Source organism: Talpa europaea (genome assembly GCF_964194135.1).
Source record: "Talpa europaea genome assembly, chromosome: 3".
NCBI lineage: Eukaryota > Metazoa > Chordata > Mammalia > Eulipotyphla > Talpidae > Talpa > Talpa europaea.
In genome coordinates, this window is record NC_140069.1 from 31,979,003 (window position 1) to 32,000,877 (window position 21,875).

Consider the following 21,875-nt stretch of genomic DNA (forward strand, 5'->3'; position numbering starts at 1 on the left):
AGGGCTGAGAACTGGGCGGTCAGAGGGGAGAGGGGTCCCCGCGTTCCGTCCCTGTCAGGACTCTTGGCAGGGGGCCGTGGAAGCGGCGGGGGCTGGAGGGTAGCCCCTTAGTGGGGGTCCACCGAAAAGTCCCCCATTTTCGGGACTTCTCTGTTCCACTCGAGTTGGGAAGCTAGCCCACCCGAGAGACGATGGGGATCTGGGACACCTTCTCTGAGATAGAAACTCCCGACCTGTTCAGTTTGCCCCTTTCTTTAACTCTTTCGCTCACCCCCACCCTGGCATCTGAGGTCGGAGTGCGGGTGCCCCTCCAAGGGGCCCGGCGGGGCTGGGAAGGAGGGGAGACTCGAGGACGTGACACCAGACTGTTCCCTCCGCCCCTTGCTTCCCCGCCACCGCCGCTCTCCAAATTGGCGCGGAACCGGCTTCTCCACAGCGTTTCGCCTCCACAACCCCCTCTCCCCGCGGCGCGTCCAGAAAGAGAGGGAGCAATTGGGGGCGCAGCCCAAGTCCCACTCTGGGTTTACCGGGAGATGGGGGACGCAGAATAGACCTTCTTGGGGAATATTTGCGGCCCCCCTCCCCCACCCCGTCTGTGCGCTGGGGGTGCTGGTGCTTTGTACAAATTTTTGTGAAATTTAAACTCGCATCCTGGATGTACATTTAGTTGAAGAATTGCAGACATATGTCCAAAATTAATAGCGAGGTAACTAATAAAGTGCAGAATATATAGCACGTTAAAATGGCAGAGGCCAGGTCCTCAGAGATTTAGATTTAGCTGTGAGCCCCCGAATTAGAGTCAACTTGGCACTTGGAGAGCATGGATGGCAATGCATTTGACTCTAGTTTTTCTTCTCCCCCCTCCAGAGGTTTCATACACCTGAGAGAAGAGAATGTCAAGACGCAGGTAATATTATTTGTCTTGGAGATATGTCAGAGTTAGCGACTTTGAAATGCACGACTTACTAATTAAACTTCCTTTTTAAAAATTCACTGTAGTAGCCGATTACAAGCTAAGCAGCAGCCCCAGCCCAGTCAGACGGATTCCCCACAAGAAACCCAATTAATTCAAGCCAAGAAGAGAAAAACGGCCCAGGTGAGTTTTGGGAAGTGGGAGAGGAGAGGAAATTCCTTGCCGGGATCTTAGCTTGAAAACGTTTTTGTTTTTTTTTTTTCCATTTTACAGGATGTCAAAAAAAGAAAAGAAGAAGTCACCAAGAAACATCAGTATGAAATTAGGGTAATGCAGAACTAAACTTCGGTGGGCTTGGGGGAAACAAATGCAGGACAAGGAAGAATAAATTGCTACTGCTTTGCAAGGGAAAATATTTTCTGACACTTTAATGCCCCTAGAGGTCAGCAGAAATACATTTACCTTTGGGTGGTTTGTATAAGCCAGAATCCTAAAGCTTTGAGTTAAGTTTGCCTTGAAGCAGCTGGTTCTTCTTTGTAAATCCCTCTCTTGGAGCTGCCTGGTGCACCAGCGCCCTGCCGCCTAATTTGTCCACGCACTGCTCTTTGTTCTGTCTGTGACTGTAGTGGAGGATCCTAATAGTTGCTCCTTGGGCATAAGTAGGATGCCAGGTCACTGACAGCATGGTACCCACTCTTTGCTAAGTATTTTTCCTATCTATTATATAGAAAACACTTTAGAGACAGCACTTGTTTGAAATCAGTATTCATTGGGACGAGTCCTTTAAACAATTGATTACACTTGTAAGGTTTTGCCTTCAAGTATTCTAAAGTGAGATTTAAACTGAAGGGAGTGGTAAGGAGAGTTATCAAACAAGCTGCCGCTGCCATGACTGCTGAATACAGAGAACTTCAGTTTTATAATCTTGAAAGTGATCATGAAAGATCCAGGACAAAAGTTGATTTCCTATTGTAGAAATAGTTATTATTTTTATTTTTATTTTTCAATGACAGAATTGCTGGCCACCTGTATTATCTGGGGGCATCAGTCCTTGCATTATCATTGAAACACCACACAAAGAAATAGGAACAAGTGACTTCTCCAGATTTACAAATTACAGATTTAAAAATCTTTTTATTAATCCTTCACCTTTGCCTGATTTAAGGTAAGAAAAACTTCAAAAATTTTATATCAATAATTACAATTGTGCTGGTTTAATATATGGTACTATTTTATCTTCTGTCTTCACTGTAAGATAGAAAAACTTGGTAAAAATTGCTTTCCTTAATATTTAATCATATAATTTTCTCAGAAAATAGTGCAGTTTGCAAATAACGAATATTTAAAACTGATTCTATGAAATTATTTTTATTTTCTTGCTAAGTACTATAACTTACCAGAACTGAACCACATTTTTAATGTTTTAAATGGAGTTTAAATTTTAATGGAATTTAAGTAATTTATCTAAATTAAGATGGAGGCATTTTAACATATATAGTACTTTCATTTGACATATACTATCAACCCTTATTTCTTTCCAAGCTTAATAAGGTCTATACTTAATTTTTTTCCCCTAGTAACTGAGGTACAACTTATATAAAACATGTAATCTAGTAATTTACAGTGGGCTTTATAAAGCAAATTAATGACCACAGACATTAAAACTCACCAATCCTCTCCTTCCCCATACCGTGTCCACTTACACCTAATGTAGTTAGGTGTAGTTAACTCTACTATTGATAATCTACTTGCAAATAATTGAAACTTACCTCTAAAGTGATCACACTTTAAATATTTAACTTTTTAGTGTTTCTCAATAGTAACCTTAATGAATTGTAAATAAATGGCAACTGGAACATATGCTTGAAATGTTATTTTAGATTATCAGTCTAATTTCCTACTGTATAATTTCAGGCTTCTACTTTTACATGCTAAACAAATGGTTTCCACTACACAATTGTGCCAATTTTCTTTTATTAACAAATAATGTCTAAAGTTGAAACTAAACAAAGATTCTAGGGGAAAAAATGATTTCTACAATTAGCAATTTTTTCCCTAACTTAAACTCCTTTCATATTCTAACTGAACATTGGATTTCAATGTTTGAAAAGTTAAATTGTCTGTGAGACAAATAGCTTATATATGATGTAGCTAACCAAATTAATTTCCCCCCTTTTCATAGTTGGGGGTGTTCAAAGGATGTTTGGCTAAACATGTTAAAAAAAGAGACCAGATACATTCATGACAAACATTTTGAAGTTCTTCATTCTGATTTGGAACCACAGATGAGGTCAATACTTCTAGACTGGCTTTTAGAGGTATGTTCCAGCAATATAAATTTCCTTTGTCTTTATATGATGAAAAAATATTTATATGTAAATGTGCTTTTCTACACGCCCTCAGGGTATATTACCCCTTGCCAGCAGCCATCTTACACTAGTTGATGGTACTGAAATGGAATAGTGCTCATTCCAAAAGTAATAATAAGGATAAGCCACTACATCCCATACAACCAAATTTCAAAATTTCTTGTACCTGTGGGTATTGCTGTGTACCAGGTGCTGCTCTAAATGCGAAGTACACTCAGAAGAGCACAATGTATTTTTCGCAAGGTTTTAACTTTTGTTGTGCAAGGACTTGGCTCCAGAACCCTCTTGCATCACCACAATCTGATTTGGAATCTTGAATTCTATGTCCTAAACAATACAGAGACTTTGAATATCCAAAAGCTCTAAGTTTTCTAGGCTCCATTGCTGGAGACCAGCTCTGGTGAACAGGGTTGAGGAGAGGCACTGAAAGAGGGTGGAAATAAAGACTGACAGACACAAAATAGAGCTTAAGAGAAGTGGGACCCTGGAATGAATGCAAGGCTCAAGTGTTGGGTGCAACTCATTTTTATTGATACAGATCGCTCCCCTTTCCTCCTTGTTACTGGCTGGACAAGGAATCACTCTTAGTATTTAGCCTGGTCCAGGCACACATTCATCACCAAGGTCCTGCATTATTGGGTATATTCTTCTTCCTTTCTAATCTTGCCTATTTCTCAGGAAAGGACATCGTGGTCTGGACACAGGCCAGTCTTCCAGTCACGACCCCGACCTCCTTGTCCCAGCACTTCATGCCGTAGAGGTCGCCAACACTCCATGTAGCTCCCTTTTATTACTTTCAGAAATACACTACCAATAACCTCAAGGAGCAGTAGTGATCCTGAAATCCCTATATATCTGTGCCAGAATTTTCTTTGTTAGGTCCATGCCCTCTCTCCAGATAATTCTAAATCTCTAAAATTGCTGAGGAAATGATTGTTGATGACAAAATGATTTTCCTGTAACTCTTCAATATTTGCTGTTTCCATATCTTTAACATAGAGATGATGCAATCTAAGAAAGAAAGACTATTAGCTTTTTGGTGAAGTAACACATAATCTCAGAAACTATCAGAAAAAATTTAAGACTATAAAATGTTCTTTTGAGAGTTATCACTACTCCTTTTTCTGACTAAAAGGGAAGATTTTATTTCACATAGATTTAAGAGGGGATTTGTGTTTTGACTTTCGGCATCTAGTGATCATGAAACAACTTTGTCACAATTATGCTGATTTTTCTTTTATTGTTTGTTGTATTAACTTTTTCCAATGGTTGTCTAATCATATTTTTCCTTAAAGATATGATCCTATATGTAAAACCATATAAATATAAAACTAGCAGAGTGTTTAAATGCTTTGTCTTAGTATATTTTAGTCTAGAAATACAAAGATGGTTCAATATTTGAAAATATATTACCTTAGTAGTTTTAAAGGAGAAAAATTATAAAGTCTCAAAAGATGTGACATTTGTAAATTCAACATCCATTCCTAATTTTAAAATATTGAGTAAGGTAGGAATATTTCCTTAGCACCATCCGTGCGTGTTTCCTCATCTTCAAAATGGGGTTAATGGTACTTAAAATTTCATAGAATTTTGTGTGAATTAAAAGCTTTCCCTACAAGTGAAAATGACAGTTACTGTTTACTGACAGTGAAGTAATAGGGAAATTTTCATTATAGTTACAAGGGATCAAAGATTTTATCCATTACCATTGTTATTCTGCTTTTTTCCACAGTTCTTAGCTAATGCAGAAAATTAAATGAAGTAAAACCATTGAGAGGAACACAGTTGTCATTTTGTAATTAAATATCTACCTAGAATAATGCAGAGAATCAGCTGGAATAGAGTAAAGAAAAACAGCAAGAAAATTTACTCATCTCTGCAATTAGGAAATAAAAGTTCTGAGAGTCAGCAAAAGTATTAATGTATCTGAAATATACTGTGTGGAAAAAAAACTAAGAGTTAATGAGAATGTTAATTTTTGTTTTAATACAATTTTTTTCCCTCCACTAGCTAGCCATGTCTTACCTCCTGTCTTACCTTTGGAATCCTAAATAGAAAAATAAGGCTTAAAAATATTCCAAAGTTTGGTAGACAAGAGAACTTTCTAATTCAGAGGATACTATTTAAATGTTTGAATTCTTCTCTAGGTATGTGAAGTATACACACTTCATAGGGAAACATTTTATCTAGCACAAGACTTTTTTGATAGATTTATGTTGACACAAAAGGACATAAATAAAAACATGCTTCAACTCATTGGAATTACCTCTTTATTCATTGCTTCCAAACTTGAGGTAAGTTCTTAAACTTTATTCATAGGATTATAACCCCTAAACTTTGGTTATTTTAATCAATATCATCAATCCCAGAAATACTTGTACTTTTGATATTAACTCCTTAAGGAAAATGAATGGTTTTATTTCAATTCATTTTCTGAACATTGTGATACGGATGAAGCATAAGTATCATAGGTCTCTTCATTGTGTCTAAGCCTTTTATAAGTCCTTGGTTTAGCTGCTGCAGTTAGTGTTAAGGCTAAATGTTCCATGACTCCTCCTGCCAAAAAATATACTAATGCTGTAACTGTATACAAAATTATGGCACTGGACTCCATATTCTTGGGAAACTAATCAGCCAATGAAATAAATACTATACGGATTAAAAATAATGACCTCGATAACTAGCCTTGTATTTTCTGTATCTGTCAGTGCCAGGATAGAAGGCAACGCCTTTCCTGAGATTTCCTTTACACAATCATGTTTGGTTTCTTAATGTATTATCGGTATCATCAGTACCTTCATCTAACATTTTTGAAGCCTGTTTTGTTTGAAGGTAGGAGATTGAATCATGCATTAATTCCCTTAAGTGTATTTTTTTCCTTCTACATTTGTCTTTTGAACTATAAGGGCCATCTCCAAATTCTGCCAAATCTGGTAGATAAATTTGTATTCAATTTGCCTTATCTGATATCACACGCTATTTCAGGTATTGTTCTAGGTCTGAAAACCTTGATCAACCTCTTATGTGGCAGCCACTTCTTCTATTCCTTTGATCATTCTAGTTGTTTTTTTACTCTGGAATGCTGACACTGACCTAATGTCAGCTAATCTACTCTACACATTTTTTTCTTTTAAAGATGTATTTATGTATACAAGAACTGGGGGGTAAGCCAGAGGTATGGGGTGGTGAGAGGATTCACTGAAGAAAGAGTGGGGAGCAAAACAGGTGGAACTACTGAAATACACTGCTAAGGAGAGCAGCGGGCGAGACAGGAGAGGTCTGCTGCACTATGTGGGTTTCTCCCTGGCCAGGGATCGAACTCGTACTGCAGTGGCTGCAGACAGCTTTATAGTGCTGAGACTTACCCCTTGCACCACCAGGGAGCCCCTGGTTTGTATATAGTTCTTTAGTTGTAATTTCAATATGCTTAGTAATTTTTTTAAAAAATTCATTTTAAAGGAAATCTATGCTCCTAAGCTTCAAGAGTTTGCTTATGTTACCGATGGTGCTTGCAGTGAAGAGGATATCTTAAGGATGGAACTCATGATATTAAAGGTAATGATATCTTTATTAGTTTCAGTTGCAAATTAGTACCATAGTAGTTATTACTGAATCTCAATGACTACAGTATAGTCAAAATTAAGTTTTTTAGTATTAGGTCTCAATTCTAAGAGGTTAGTGCATCAAAATATTGACAGTGATATAATCAGGAGGAGAAATTAACCAAAATTTTATTTTTTTGTAACCTTTCAAGTTTCCTATATTGAGAATATATTTTACATTTTTTTTTTAATTTTTTATTTTTTATAGAGGCATGTTTTATTTGTTTCTTTGGTTGGTTGGTTATACATGCACTGGGTACAGTCAGAAGCGCGGGAGGGTGAGAGAATTCACCAGAGCCAGAGCGGGGAGCAGAGCAGGCAGAAGGACCGAAGTACACTGCTGAGGGGAGCAGTGGGCGGCAGGAGAGGTCTGCGAGCCATGTGGGACCCTCCTCCGGTGGCCGGGGAGCAGCCGGGGATCGAACCGGCGTCGCAGAGGCCGCGGGCAGCTTCGCAACCCAGCGCTCAACCGCTGTGCCACCGTGGAGGCCCTATTTTACATTTTTAATAAGATTTATTTTTATTTATGCACAGTAGAACTGGGGTGTAGGACAGAGGTGCAGGGTGGTGAGAGTATTCACCAGAGACAGAGTAAAGAGCAGAACAGGCAGATCTACTAAAATACATTACTGAAGCGGGGAGCAGTAGGTGAGACAGGAGAGGTCTGCTGCGCCATGTGGGTTACCTCCCTGGCCAGGGATTGAACTCAGGCCATAGCCGTGATAGCGCTGAGACTTATCACCTAGGCCACCAGGGAGACCCGAGGATATATTATTTTAATTTCAATGTAAGAAAGAACATTGTCAAAATACTAGTTTAACATAGAATGTGTATAGAAATGAATTCTAACAGTGATTCTTAAATCGTAATTCTGATTTTCCCCTTTTTTCAGCAGATAAAAAATGAGTATTTTAATGCCATTTTTCTTTCTACATATAGAGAAAAGGGTATTACCAGAAGAGAGCAGGAGAGAAATACAAAGGTGTTTAATCAGGTTTTGATTAGAGATCAATGTTCAGGTACTACAAAGTATTATTAACTTTGGATACCATGGATTTATAAATAGGACACATAACACAACCAATGGCTTTCATTTACAAACTATAAGCTATAAATTGTTTATTTACAATAACACTGATTGACAGCTCTCTCAGACTGTGATCTTGTTGGCCTGTTGATCTTGTTCTAATAATGAAATTATCCAGATTCAACCTAAGTATAGCTGATTACAGTAATATGATGTAAAGGAAAGATGGAATTGTCTGGGTAGTCCTACAGGCATTAAAATTTTCTGTTCTTTCCTAATTAGAATTCTTATAAAACAGGAAAGTCCCAGGGGTTTAATGGAGGGAAAGACACCATAAATTAGGATTTGTCTTTAACTTTTAGCTCTTGACCAAAAGCCAGTAGAGATCACAAAAAAACATCTAGAATCAGTTCTTGGAAGATATGAATGTAATCGGCTGTGAAGTCACTGAATACAATTAAAAGGGCAGTTTCAGTAAGGTGGTGTGCAGACTTTGGAAACCAGGAGAGATACAAGAAAATAGAAAAGCAGGAATGAAAAATAGGCTAAATGAACTCTGTAAATAAGGCAATTAGAATAATGGGGTCCACATCAATGACTAAAACACAAGCAATTTTAGATTGTTAAATTTTAATAAAGATAAAAGCAGCCATATTTATAAAATCCCTAGGAAGAAAGAAGCTTAAAGCACTAGTTTCTTAAATGACTACTTAAGGTAGCTATATAATGTGATTTATCATACCTCATTTACTAACATTTTAATTTTATTAACAGGCTTTAAAATGGGAACTTTGCCCTGTAACAATCATCTCCTGGCTCAATCTCTTCCTCCAAGTTGATGCTCTTAAAGATGCTCCTAAAGTTCTCCTACCTCAATATTCTCAGGAAAAGTTCATTCAGATAGCTCAGGTATGAACATTCTTATTGAATACATGCTAATGTTACTGTTAATTACAACTTTGTTTTGTGTATAGAGCATCTTAAATAAGCTGCCCAATAAGATGACAACATACTAAATTTACTTCCTGGCTAGAACAAAGTTTTTGATACATAAAATTCTGCCCCTGGTATTTACATTGCTACATAATTCTAGAAAACAAAAATTTTAAACTTGGAATTTAGAACTAGTGTAAATACTTTCCATCCTTTAGGAATCCAATATAGTTAAATTTTTATGATATGAATTGGGGAAAGGTATTTTTCAGCCAGTTGTCTTTAGATTTTATAGTAGTATGAAATTATTCTGTATGATTATCTTAGTCTCTTTACATTTGAACAGACAGGGCAACTATTTTACATAAAAGAATTTGAATCACCTTATTTAGTTACAGCTTTTTAAAAAGAATTTAAGAGGAAATTAAACGTTCCTAGGCCAACATATAAATCCCAACAAAATGAGAATACCAATCTCCTGCCTGCTTCTCACTAGTATGGCAAGGTTGCTATACCTACCTTCACATGTAAGTAAACATCTAGATTCTCAATGTAGGAAGTGAAAATCTTACATATGGAATTAAGGGAGCTGCACCTTAGGTATTGCAATCTAGATTGGAACTTGTCTTTTTAAATCTATTAAGCACATTCTGAACACTAAAAGAACCTGGGTAACCAGGTAAATATTGTAAATACTGTATTTACTATATACAGTAAATATATTGCAATGAATTTTGTGAAACAATGCTATTTTTTGTCAGTTTCTAGCATCCCAGATTATCACAGGCAGCTATAGATCCCTTTAGATAAATATGGCCAATCTTTGATAAGATGACAGAGGTATGTAATAGTAATAATTCATTTCGGCTCTTCTGTTTCTACCTTCTGGACCAATGAGAGCGAACATAAGTTTTATTTACTGGACCCATATTACTACTAATGTAGCCCTTTTGTGCCATTCCATTACTTGTTCATTTCTTTTGTTGACCCAATTAAAGTGCCTCTTAACTAATCTTTCTAGAAATATGTCTACTTTTTGTGTGACTGCATCACTATAGAGGGAGGGACTGTTCTGAAAATGTAACTTTCCTTAAAGTTCTTCCAGTAATTTCAATAATCAGCTTAGAGAATAAAGTTCTGACTTCTTAAAGATACTTTATGATGTAATGTAGGCTATGCCTCTCCAGCTCCCTCCTTTTTCAAAAATGTTCTCTTTGCTTTTTTTCATTTTAGGTATTCCGAACTTAAAGTTAATACTTTCTCATTTATCTTTGCAAAGCTATAGAATGTTCTTCACCTTCCAATCTATTTTGTCTTTTAAATACTCAAAAACAGGGCCTCCCCTGGTGGCACAATGTTTGAGCGCTGGGCTGCGAGGGTCCCACAAAAATAAAAACTCAAAAACATCAGAAGTCTTCTATGTCTATCACTTTGGATTAGGTGCCCTCCCACTAGTACACATCACCCTACATCATAATACTCCTTTATCTGTTTACTTCCTGACCTGCAATCCCAAAACTTATTTTCTTTAGGGTGTTGGTTTATTTATCTTTGGATTCATGTAGTTTTAGCAGTTCCTGGCAAATGGTCTGCATCATAAACTTTCTAAAATGTGTTAGCTAACTTTTATTTACTAAGGACATGTAGTACTCATTCTTATAAATTACTTTTGCTTTTTCCTTTGTTAGCTTCTAGATTTATGTGTTCTAGCCATCGACTCATTAGAGTTCCAGTACAGAATACTGGCTGCTGCTGCCCTGTGCCATTTTACCTCTGTTGAAGTGGTTAAGAAAGCCTCAGGTAAGACACTATATTATCTTCTTGTTTACAACTTTTAAAAGGATTATAATCTATGAACTTTAGCATCGTGCTAAACAGGAACTTAAAGCTTCAACAGAAAAAATTCAGCAATTACCTTCCTTTCTTTTAGAAGTATTAATTCTAAGAATACAACCACACACAGTGTCAAATGGAATTTAAATCCATTTGAAGTGAGTCGGAATGATTATAGCTCTAGTTTAAGAGTTCTTTGGGGTTTGATAACTTCAATTTCATATGTAGAAGGTACTACTTAAGAAACCGAGTCTCCTTCAAATAGTTACATTATAAACAGTTCCTTTTATAAATGAGTTTAAAAATAATCATCTTAAAAACTGGAGGCATTGTAAAAAAATGAAAAATGCTGTAATATAAACTGGAAGCAGAAGCAAAATACATTAGATATATGTAACCTTCATTTTTATGTTTTCATTTTCATTCAGCTTATTTCTAATGTGAAATTTTTACCCACAGGTTATTTTAAAAATACTTTTCAAATACCTGATTGCTTTTTTTTTGATTTGTGTTGTGGTCAAAGAGTGTACTTTGTAAAATTTCATTTACTTCTCAAGTTTTTTTAAGGCTTGTCTTGTGACCCTGCAGATAGTCTTGGTGTAATGTCTATATGAAGTCTTTATTTTGAACTTAAGATATAGTTTGTAGTTTGGGCTAATGTGGGATTTGGGGTTTATAAATGTCAATTTTCTTTAGTTGTTTGATAGTATTTACATTACCAGCTTTGCATCATGAATTTTAGTGATCACTTATTAGATGCATATATATGAAGATTGTTGTCTTTCTGATGAAAAGTTTCTTTTATCATTGTTATAAATATCCCCCCTTTAGCTCTTGTAATGTTTTGAAATATACTTTGGTGCATATTACTTTAGCCATGCCAGGTTTTTTATGGCTTGTATATTTCCAATCAAACTATAGCTTTATCTTTAAAATGCATGTGTTAAATAAAGGTAGTATGGATAGGTTTTGTTTTTTCATCATTCTGATAATCCATTCTAAATGAGTTTTTTTCTTTTTGCAACATATATGCCAACTGGGGATGGGTTTAAACACTTAAATACTTCACATTCTTCTAACTTCTCTATTCTAGGTTTGGAATGGGACAACATTTCAGAATGTGTAGCTTGGATGGTGCCTTTTGTAAATGTAGTAAAAAATAATAGTCCAGTGAAGCTGAAGGTATTTAAGAAGATTCCTATGGAGGACAGACACAATATCCAGACACATACAAATTATCTGGCTATGCTGGTAAGTTTTTTGGTCTTACTATGTATTAAGTCTCTGAACCTGATAAATTATACAGTAATATTTTAGGCAGTTATGAGATGATAAAGGGCAGAAAGTTCTAATGGACACATTGAAGACAATTCAAATTATTGAGCCTCTAAAATATGACCAGACAGTTACAAAGACCTTTAAAGACCTAAAGAATAAAAAGCCAATAATATTAGAACTTCATTGTCTCAAATTAATACCCAGAAGTCTGGTTTCACTTTGTTATAGCTGTTAATCTCTGTATGGTTTCTTCGCATGAACAGGATGAAGTAAATTATATAAATACCTTCACACAGCAGGGACAGTTGTCACCAGTGTGCAATGGAGGCATTATAACACCACCGAAGAGCACAGAGAAACCACCAGGAAAACACTAAAGTTATCTAAACAACAAACTGGAATTGACTAAGTATTGGGCAGAATTTCACTTAAGTACTAAAGTTTTACAGGAAAATAGTGCTATGACTGTCCTAGCCGATTCAGAAGTTTCACTACCATTCTTCAATTGAAAAATCATTTAAAATTGCATTAAGGAAGAAATGTATTCCTATGTTAGCTGTTCAAAGAAACAGCAAGACCTGTTTACAAATATGACTTCATTCCCACAGTGACTGGATATAAGCCAGTTATAATTTACGCCATAGCAAAAAAAAAAAAAAAATTTAGGGGGCGGAGATCAAGTGTTACTGTATTTATCTTGATAAACTAGCCATTCTGTCATTGGAGTTTTGGACGAAGGTGCTATCTTAAAGGGAACATTAAATGGCACAATACTTGACTAGTGCAATTTGGTTCTGGAGAATGAAATTGATAATTGTTTACAAAGATTCAATTTTGTAATAAGGTGACTAATTTATCTACAGCTGCTGTAGAGACTATTATAAAACTTGAATTTTTACAAAGGGTGAACTTTAATCTGTCTTTTAACTAGTTTATCTGCCTTGCCATAACTTTTTTTTTTTTTTTTTTACCAGTAACGCTTTAGATGAACATGGTGTTTAAACTGTGCTCTAAACAGTGGGAATACCAAAGAAATTATAAACAAGATAAATGCTGTGGCTCCTATTGGGGACTTTATTTGACATAAAGTTGCTTTAAAATAAGCCTTTTTGTATATCACAATTTGGGTGTCAAATCTAAGTACCCTTTCAAACTATTTATATGAAAAAGTCACTTTATTACTCTAAGATATCCTTAAGGATTTTTTTTAATTTAGTGTGATTATTTATATTTTACAAAACAGTTAAGGTCCTTTTCAAATTCCTACATTATTAGTTAAGGACAGTGTCAAAATGATTAGGCTTACCACTTGACCTAAACTTCTATTTTCTTAAGACAGAAATGTATTAAATGTATACTGACTCCTAGAAATCTATTTATTAAAACAAAAAACTTGACATAAGAATTTGCTGTATATAGACTAGCTATTTTATCTACATAAATATATTAGTTTTTAATGAATTCCAGCCTCAAAAATGGGTGTAATTAGAAAACAAAATTATACTAGATTGCTAGTTTATTAACAGATATGACTGTTAATTTCTTCTTCTTGTGAAGAAATTATAAATTAAGCTATTATGGTATTGTCTTCTGTTTAGTTTTTGTTTATGAACTAATGTTTTAATATTTTCTCTGGAAAAAAAATACACCACTAAATGTATACATATGTATTATATAAACTTAATCTTTTAATACTGTGTACTTTCAGCCCATTGTTTAAAAAATAAAGCTACTTAAAAGTAAAGTTTTGCCATTGCCTGGAGAAACTTCTTCTTCCTCCTCTGAGCTGCCAGCTGTAACACTTCTTCTGGGTTGCTTGCATTCAATTCTGTCTGGCCGATGGCTTTGATCTTCCAAAACAGAAAAATGATGTTAATTGGAAATCTGGTTAAAAATAGTCTTGGCTAATATACATATTATAAAACTACATGCTGAGAGGAGTTAACAAGAGTGACCAAAAAAAGATTAATTGTTGAACATGTAACTAGTTTCCTTTTCACTAAAAATAAAATTAAGCCTATAAAATATTTTCAAAAATCAATTATATTTCAGGGTTTATTTCAATATGCAAAATAGCTAGTTATGCAGTACTATAATATATAGTGACTCAAATTCTTTCATGACTAGAAAGATACATGCCTAGTAAAAATCCATACTATTATTCTGCCACACTGTTCAGTGAGAACATAGTTTAGGACCTCTCTAGATTAAAAAGGTAATCTACCTTTCGATTTAAAAAACCAAGTAGGTTTTCTTTAGATTTCTGGTATGTAGCCTGAAGGGAGGCTATTCAGAAATGATCATCAGATACAAAAAGTTGGAGAATTTCTGTATACCATTTCATTCAATATGAAGGTATGTATGTGGGAAAAGCTGGTAGTGGAATATAACTGAAGTGTTGAAACCTAACTTGAAGATAACTAATCCACAAAAGCCCAAACTATAAGACAGAAGTTGGAATAAGAGATAAAAAGGGGGCCTCCCTGGTGGCGCAGGGGGTTAAAGTCTCAGCACCATCCAGCTATCACCAGCCACTGCAGCATGAGTTCAATCCCTATCCAGGGAGCTAACCCATATGGTGCAACAGACCTCTCCTGTCTCACCCACTGCTCCCCTCAGCAGTTTTTTTTTTTTTTTAATATTTATTTATTTGTTTGTTTGTTTGTACAAGCACTGGGTACAGTCAGAAGCACGGGAGGGTGAGAGAATTCACCAGAGCCAGAGCGGGGAGCAGAACAGGCAGAAGGACTGAAGTACACTGCTGAGGGGAGCAGCAGGCGGCAGGAGAGGTCTGCGCGCCATGTGGGACCCTCGCCCAGCAGCCGGGGATCGAACCGGTGCTACAGAGGCTGCGGGCAGCTTCGCAACCCAGCGCTCAACCGCTACGCCACTGGGGAGGCCCCTCAGCAGTGTGTTTCAGTAAATCCTCCTGTTGTGCTCCCCACTCCGTCGCTGGTGAATCCTCTCACCCCCCAATAGGAGAGGTCTGCTGCGCCATGTGGGTTAGCTCTCTGGCCGTAGTGGTTAACAGTGCTGAGACTTAACCCCTAGGCCACCAGGGAGGCCCTACAAACAGATCAATTTAAAGATGGAAGGACTTGAAATTGGCACTCCCAAGGGCCTCCATTCCCAAGAATCTTAACTTTGTCTTTTTTCAGTCTTTTTTCCAAGCATAGGTATAGAAGTTGCTGAAAATGGAAAAAGGAGAGGACAGTGGGTTGAACAAAGAAAAGTCTGTCACTGACTGCTGACAGGTAAAACAATTTGAGGGGCCAGCTAAAGCTGGAGACCAGTGTGTATGGTTGCAGTACTTTTTCCAGCAGAATTCAATGGCTCAGAAATAGAAAAGAACATAAATTACTGGGAAATTTGTCTTTGCCTTCCAGCCTCAAGAAAACTGGAAATGTTTTGAAAATGAGTGGTCTCTAATCACATGGAGCTGACTTTGTAATCTTTTTCTTTCTTTTTTTTTTTTTTTTTTAAATTTTTTTTTTAATAGAGGCATGCTTTTATTTATTTATTTGTTTGTTTGTTTTGTTTATACATGCACTGGGTACAGTCAGAAGCACGGGAGGGTGGGAGAATTCACCAGAGCTAGAGCGGGGAGCAGAGCAGGCAGAAGGACCGAAGTACACTGCTGAGGGGAGCAGCGGGCGGCAGGAGAGGTCTGCGCGCCATGTGGGACCCTCCTCCGGTGGCCGGGGAGCAGCCGGGGATCGAACCGGCGCTGAAGAGGCCGCGGGCAGCTTCGCAACCCAGCGCTCAACCGCTGCGCCACAGGGGAGGCCCAATCTTTTTCTTTTTTTTTTAACAAAAAACCTGTTATTCTGGTTCCCCTAAATAATGGTCATATAATTTAGTCCAAGTATAAAGCTTTAAAAGAACTTAATAAACAGCGTATACTTTTATTAAAAAGAGTGAAAGAACAAAGGGAAAATGTTTAGATGGTGATACTAATGCAGCAAATATCAGACAAGTAAAAATAGCTATAAAATTTATAAATGTTCTGACTTACAAGTTAAATCTAAAGAATTTATCTTTTCAATAACTACTGAGAATCTATTAACTGCCAGGCACCATTACTATTTGCTCTGACAAAACCACATGGGGAAAAAGCTAATAAACAAATATATAATACATCAGATGTTGAGAATAGTTATGGAGGAAATTTTTAAAGGGAAATTAGAATCCGCTATTGCAGGAAAAAAGAAGAGACTGGTATTTTTTAAAGATTTCAGCAAAGGATGATGATAATATTTAAGAGACCTGAGGAAGTTAAAGAAGTTCCTAGAAGAAAAAATTTTTAAGGCCCTCTGGTGGTGAATTTTCTTAGCATATTCAAAGAACAGTAGGAATTACTGATATAGCAGACGTTAGCAAGGGGGGAAAAGATGGGAGCCAGAAGTCAAGTCATACAAGATGGTCTCCTAGCTCACTGTAAGGACTTTGTGACAAAGAAACCATTTGAAGGTTTGGAGTAGAGAAACGACGACTCAATTTTAAAAACAGGAAAGATGTAAGGTTTCATTAGCAAATACGACCTTTTACAAAGTAAATAAGATAACTTAATTTTGGTGTAACTACACACACAACATGTTTTTTGTTGCTGTTGGTTCAAATCTCAACAGTTGTTTAATATTAGAGAAACTGAATACACCACTGAAGAAAGGCATAAAGTAACTTACCGCAATTTGTCTTTTATCTGTTTCTCCTCTTTTATGATGAAGATCTAAATGAGTCAGTTAAGAATGGTCCAGTACCATTAAATACCATGACAGAATCTCAACTTTTTCAGTTGCTTTAGAAAATAAACACTGTTGAAAACTTTCTTACTTTACAGAGTGAACTACTATAATACCACATAGGCTGGTGAAAGGATACAAGTCAAGTATTCCAAAATGGTAACATCCCATATGTAGTCATAGTAGGAGTCCATAGCATCATGACTGAAAATAGAATTCAGTTACTTCTTTCTTAAGCATAAAAACTGCAATTTTTTAAATTGAAATAGCCTTCATACCTGTTTTGCTCCTGTAGTGACTTAAAGGCTGTTTTGTAGTCAATTTCTCGGAGGAACTGACATAAAATTGCCACCTACATAAACAAAGATTTGAAAGTCATTTCATATAACTTGCATCAACAGTGACTCACAGTTTTGAAGGGTTCATTTTTAATGATTGACATCAAGAATATATTATTTACGAGGCCTTACAGGTCATGTTGAGTAGGTTTCATCCAATTTTAATTGCAAAAACCTCTAAATAAGTTTCTGCTCAAAATTTGCTTCATTGATGACCTAAATCCTAAATATTTGGAGTTTTATACGTTTAAATAAGCTGGCTAAAAACACACGCACATACACACAAACAATTCAAAAAGATAAAGGAAGTGCAAAACTGCCAGGCAAAAGTATCATGACATTCAGTGACGTACAGAACGTGCGAAACTATACACCCTTCATGGCTGGCCAAGTAAAGAAACTCATTTTGACAAAATTTAGATGGCCAGTTTTGTTAACACAGAAAACATCTATTTCAATCAGGTATATAAGTCAGAATACTGGTAGCTTTTAAAGACACTCTTTCCCTAAAACTGTTATAATATACTAGAAAAATTCACTTTTGAAACTACACTTAAGTGGTTTTTCATGTAGTCACAAAGTTTTACAACTATCACCATTATCTAATTTCAAAACATGTTCATTCCCTGGCCCCTCCAAACTCTGAACCCTTTGCAGGTGACTCTCCATTCTTCCACACCCCAGTTTCTGGCTATCACTAATCTATACTGTCTCCAAATTTGCTTGTTCTGGACATTTCATATGAATGGAATTATAAAATACAAAGCCTTTTTTCGTATTTGCTTTTCTCCCCCAGTATAATACTTACACAGTTTTTAATCGTGTTGCACCATGAATTAGTACTTCATTATTTTCAATGGCTGAGTAATATCCCATTGTATGTTATGATGTTTGAGTTAACAACAGACCACATATACAACAGTGATTCCAACAGGCCATACCATATTGCCTAGCCGTGTGGCAGGCTACACCATCCATCTAAGTTTGTGTAAATATACGCTATGATGTTTGCACAATGAAATCTAACAAAGCATTTTCAAGATGTGTCATTAAGCAACACATGACTGTACCCATCCATTCTGCATTTGAGTTTTTTTCCCACATTTTAGCTATTATGAATAGTGCTGCTATGAATATTTACAACGTTTTCTGTGGACTTGTGTTTTCAATTTTCTTGGTTATACACCAAAGCATGGAATTGCTGGGTCATATGGTAATTGTTTCATTTTTTGAGAAACAACCAAAGTATTTTCCAAAGATGTTGTCCTATTTTTACATTCTACCAGCATCATATGAAAAGCTCAAATTTCTCCATATCTCACTGACATGAGTTACTATCTCTTTCAATTACAGTCATCCTAGAGGATGTCACGTGTATCTCATTTTGGTATTGATTGCATTTCCCTAATGAGTAATGTATATATCTACTCTTAAACATAAGAAAACATTCTGAAGAATGCTCCTTTCCATTTAGAAAGTTCAAAGACTTATATTCTAATTCATACTTTCATTTTAGTTGAAGGTCTATTGATTCTAAAAAAAATAAAAGAATATGTCAAACACTCAAACATCATAAATTTAAGCAATTATGATATGGAAAATTAAGAACTACTTGTCAGTCCAATATTTACATATATGTATTATAACTAACATCTGTGAAGTAAACCAGTATCACATTATAAACTAACCTGTGTGTGGCAATTCAGCAAAGAACAGCACTTTATCATTCGTTTTATTACCTACAAAAAACAAACACATTATTTTCAAAACCTATGTAACATCAACTGTGACAAATGTATCACTCTGAAGCAGGGTGTCAACAGTGGGAGAAACCATATATATGGGGGAGGGAGGCTACGTGGGGAGGGAGAGGAAAACAACAGGTACAAAAACTCTATTTTTCATTTAGTTTTGCTATGAATCTAAAACTACTCTAAAAAACAATAAAAAACACTACTAAAAGTTTAAATCTTATTTCAAGTCATTTATTAGTAGTATTGAAAAATACCATTTATTAAATTATGTGAGGAGCCCAATAAAGATATTAAAATCAGTTTTGGATAGATTGAGTTTAAGCTATTTTGGGGAAATCAAAGCAGCAGAGGACTATGGCACTGAGCAATCAATTTTAGAGTTACCATCACACAGAGAGAAATGAATAAGCTCAACCAACCAAAAGGGGGTCTAGGAAGAACATTTAAAGGTAGAGAGGGAAAAAGAAAATCCATAAAAACAACTTACCTGGTCTGTATAAACATCAGGTGGCACAGCTTTATTAAAGAAATCAGAACACACAGCTCCTGCCTGGAGGTAATAGTGAAGAGCTGCTGAATACTGATTTGTTGCTGTAGTAGAAAAGATAAAGAATTACCTATCATTACATGTAACAAATAAATAGAGCCTCTTTTGTGAAGTCAGCTATAACAGGATAATACTTATCCATACCAACAATGAAAAACTGCCCTTTTCTTAACCACTATCAAGAAATAATGAAGATGGGCCTCCCCGGTGGCGCAGCGGTTGAGCGCTGGGTTGCGAAGCTGCCCGCAGCCTCTGCGGCGCCGGTTCGATCCCCGGCTGCTCCCCGGCCACCAGCGGAGGGTCCCACATGGCGCGCAGACCTCTCCTGCCGCCCGCTGCTCCCCTCAGCAGTGTACTTCGGTCCTTCTGCCTGCTCTGCTCCCCGCTCTGGCTCTGGTGAATTCTCTCACCCTCCCGCACTTCTGACTATACCCAGTGCATGTATAAACAAACAAACAAATAAAATAAATAAATAAATAGAACATGCCTCTATTTAAAAAAAAAAAAAAAAAAAGAAATAATGAAGATTCTTTGCCTTCTAAAACTGATTAGCAAAAAACTTAAGATTTCTCGTCAAATTTACTAATACAGAATATTTGGAAGTATTTTTTCCAAAATGCCCATACTAGAAACATCTTAATTTTTTGAGGCATTTAGAATTAGTGAATCTATTCCAAATAGATATTAAGATCTTGATGATAAATTCTTCTGAGACTGGGATAAAAAATGAGCATTAAAACAGAAAATTATTAACTTCAAAATAACCTGGGATGATACAGGTGAGGGTACAGATGACATAAGACTGGTATTGAGTTAATTATAGTTAAAGCTGGGTGACAACTACAAGGTGATTCCATTGTACTATTCTCTCCATACTTATATTTTGAACTTTGTCTTTAAAAACAAAATAAAACTACTAAAAAATATTATGAAATGGGGCCTCCCCGGTGGCGCAGCGGTTGAGCGCTGGGTTGCGAAGCTGCCCGCGGCCTCTGCAGCACAGGTTCGATCCCAGGCTGCTCCCTGGCCACCGGAGGAGGGTCCCACATGGCGTGCAGACCTCTCCTGCCGCCCGCTGCTCCCCTCAGCAGTGTACTTCGGTCCTTCTGCCTGCTCTGCTCCCCGCTCTGGCTATGGTGAATTCTTTCACCCTCCCGCGCTTCTGACTGTACCCAGTGCATGTATAAACAAAAAATAAACAAACAAATAAACATGCCTCTATAAAATTAAAAAAAAAAAATTATGAAATGACACCTGTCAGAAAATTTAATTTGATCTGTATAGTAATAGAAATAATGGAAATTTCATTATCAGGTCAGAAAATCTACCACATTGAATTGGTCCTTGAGGCAGGGAGAATTCAGAAATCTATTTTGAAGAATATAATAATTACCAAGCATACCTGGACAGGTATTAGAAAGAACCTTTAAATATCAATTCTGCAATACTGCAAACAAATCTCTACCTTCCATGGCCTCCCTGGTGGTCTAGGGGCTAGGTCTCAACACTACAGCCTGACTTCAACCCCCAGCAGAGGAGCTAACTCACATGGCACAGCAGACCTCTCCTGTCTCGCTCATTGCTCCCCTTGGCATTTTCAGTAGATCTGCCTATTCTGCGCCCCACTCTTCTCTGGTGGATCCTCTCATGCCCCCTGCTCATGCCTACATTCCAGTTCTTCTATGCATAGATTTTTTTTTTTTAAAGATTTATTTATTTATACATACAAGATCTGGGGTACAGGCGAGAGATGCGGGGGTGGGGGGAGGGGGTTAGAGGATTCACCAGAGACGGAACGGGGAACAGAACAGGCAGACTGACTGAAACACACTGCTGAGGGGAGCAGCGGGCTAGATAGGAGAGATCTGCCTCACCATGTGGGTTGCTCCCTGGCTGGCCGGGGATCAAACTCATGCTGCAGAGGCTGCAGATTGCTTCAAAGTGCAGTGCTTAACCCCTTGCGCCACCAGGGAGGCCCTAAATAAATCTTTTTTTTTTTTTTTTAAAAAGAAAGAAAAGTGTTCAGTATGATAAATTAAAAAAAAAAAAATTCTACCTTCCTTAAGAAGGCCTTACCTTACTAAATGAAAATTCACTATTAAAAAAACCCAAAAACACATATAGGCAAAAGGTAGCCAACATAAAACTGAAAGGCTCTGAACCAAGGACTCTACACAGAAAAATGAATATCACAATTAGTTTTACTCTCTTAATCTAGGATAAAGAATTAGATGTCAAAATCAAGACTTAGTGAAGCACTGTAATAAAATGTGTAATATATTTTCAGTTCTAAAAGCACCACAAAAACAAAACAAAGCAATCAAACATTATGACTTACCAAAATAAATGTCTGCCTGAATAATTAACCACGAATGGTTATTTGGATTTATACTGAGGGCATACCGAACTAGCTCTTTCATTGTGATTGCCACAGCTTCAAAGTCCACTGACTGGAGGCTAAAAGGAAAGACAAAAAACATTCTCTATTTTAGAGGTCAACTCCAAATTCCATGCATGCATTTATTAAAAACAAAACAAA

At 36.5% G+C, this 21,875-nt stretch overlaps 2 protein-coding genes across 2 annotated transcripts in view; one reads left to right on the top strand and one right to left on the bottom strand.

Annotated features, from left to right (window-relative positions):
* Window positions 1–824: 824 nt before the first annotated feature.
* Window positions 825–12,332, top strand: CCNE2 (cyclin E2; the record flags this gene model as incomplete). The annotated part of the gene is given in 12 exon segments (XM_084230536.1): window positions 825–881; window positions 885–907; window positions 1,000–1,096; window positions 1,187–1,240; window positions 1,927–2,078; window positions 3,096–3,231; window positions 5,430–5,576; window positions 6,742–6,837; window positions 8,686–8,820; window positions 10,533–10,644; window positions 11,771–11,928; window positions 12,219–12,332. Coding segments are annotated over 12 exon segments (1,281 nt in total).
* Window positions 12,333–13,688: 1,356 nt separating this feature from the next.
* Window positions 13,689–21,875, bottom strand: part of INTS8 (integrator complex subunit 8) — a gene marked incomplete at both ends in the record, with an annotated part of 46,841 nt that continues 38,654 nt past the window's right edge. Inside the window, 7 exons of the mRNA XM_084229363.1 lie at window positions 13,689–13,805; window positions 16,641–16,684; window positions 16,837–16,901; window positions 16,976–17,049; window positions 18,724–18,774; window positions 19,277–19,380; window positions 21,675–21,793. Coding sequence (XP_084085489.1) covers window positions 13,689–13,805; window positions 16,641–16,684; window positions 16,837–16,901; window positions 16,976–17,049; window positions 18,724–18,774; window positions 19,277–19,380; window positions 21,675–21,793 — 574 coding nt within the window. The remainder of the gene's footprint in view (window positions 13,806–16,640; window positions 16,685–16,836; window positions 16,902–16,975; window positions 17,050–18,723; window positions 18,775–19,276; window positions 19,381–21,674; window positions 21,794–21,875) is intronic.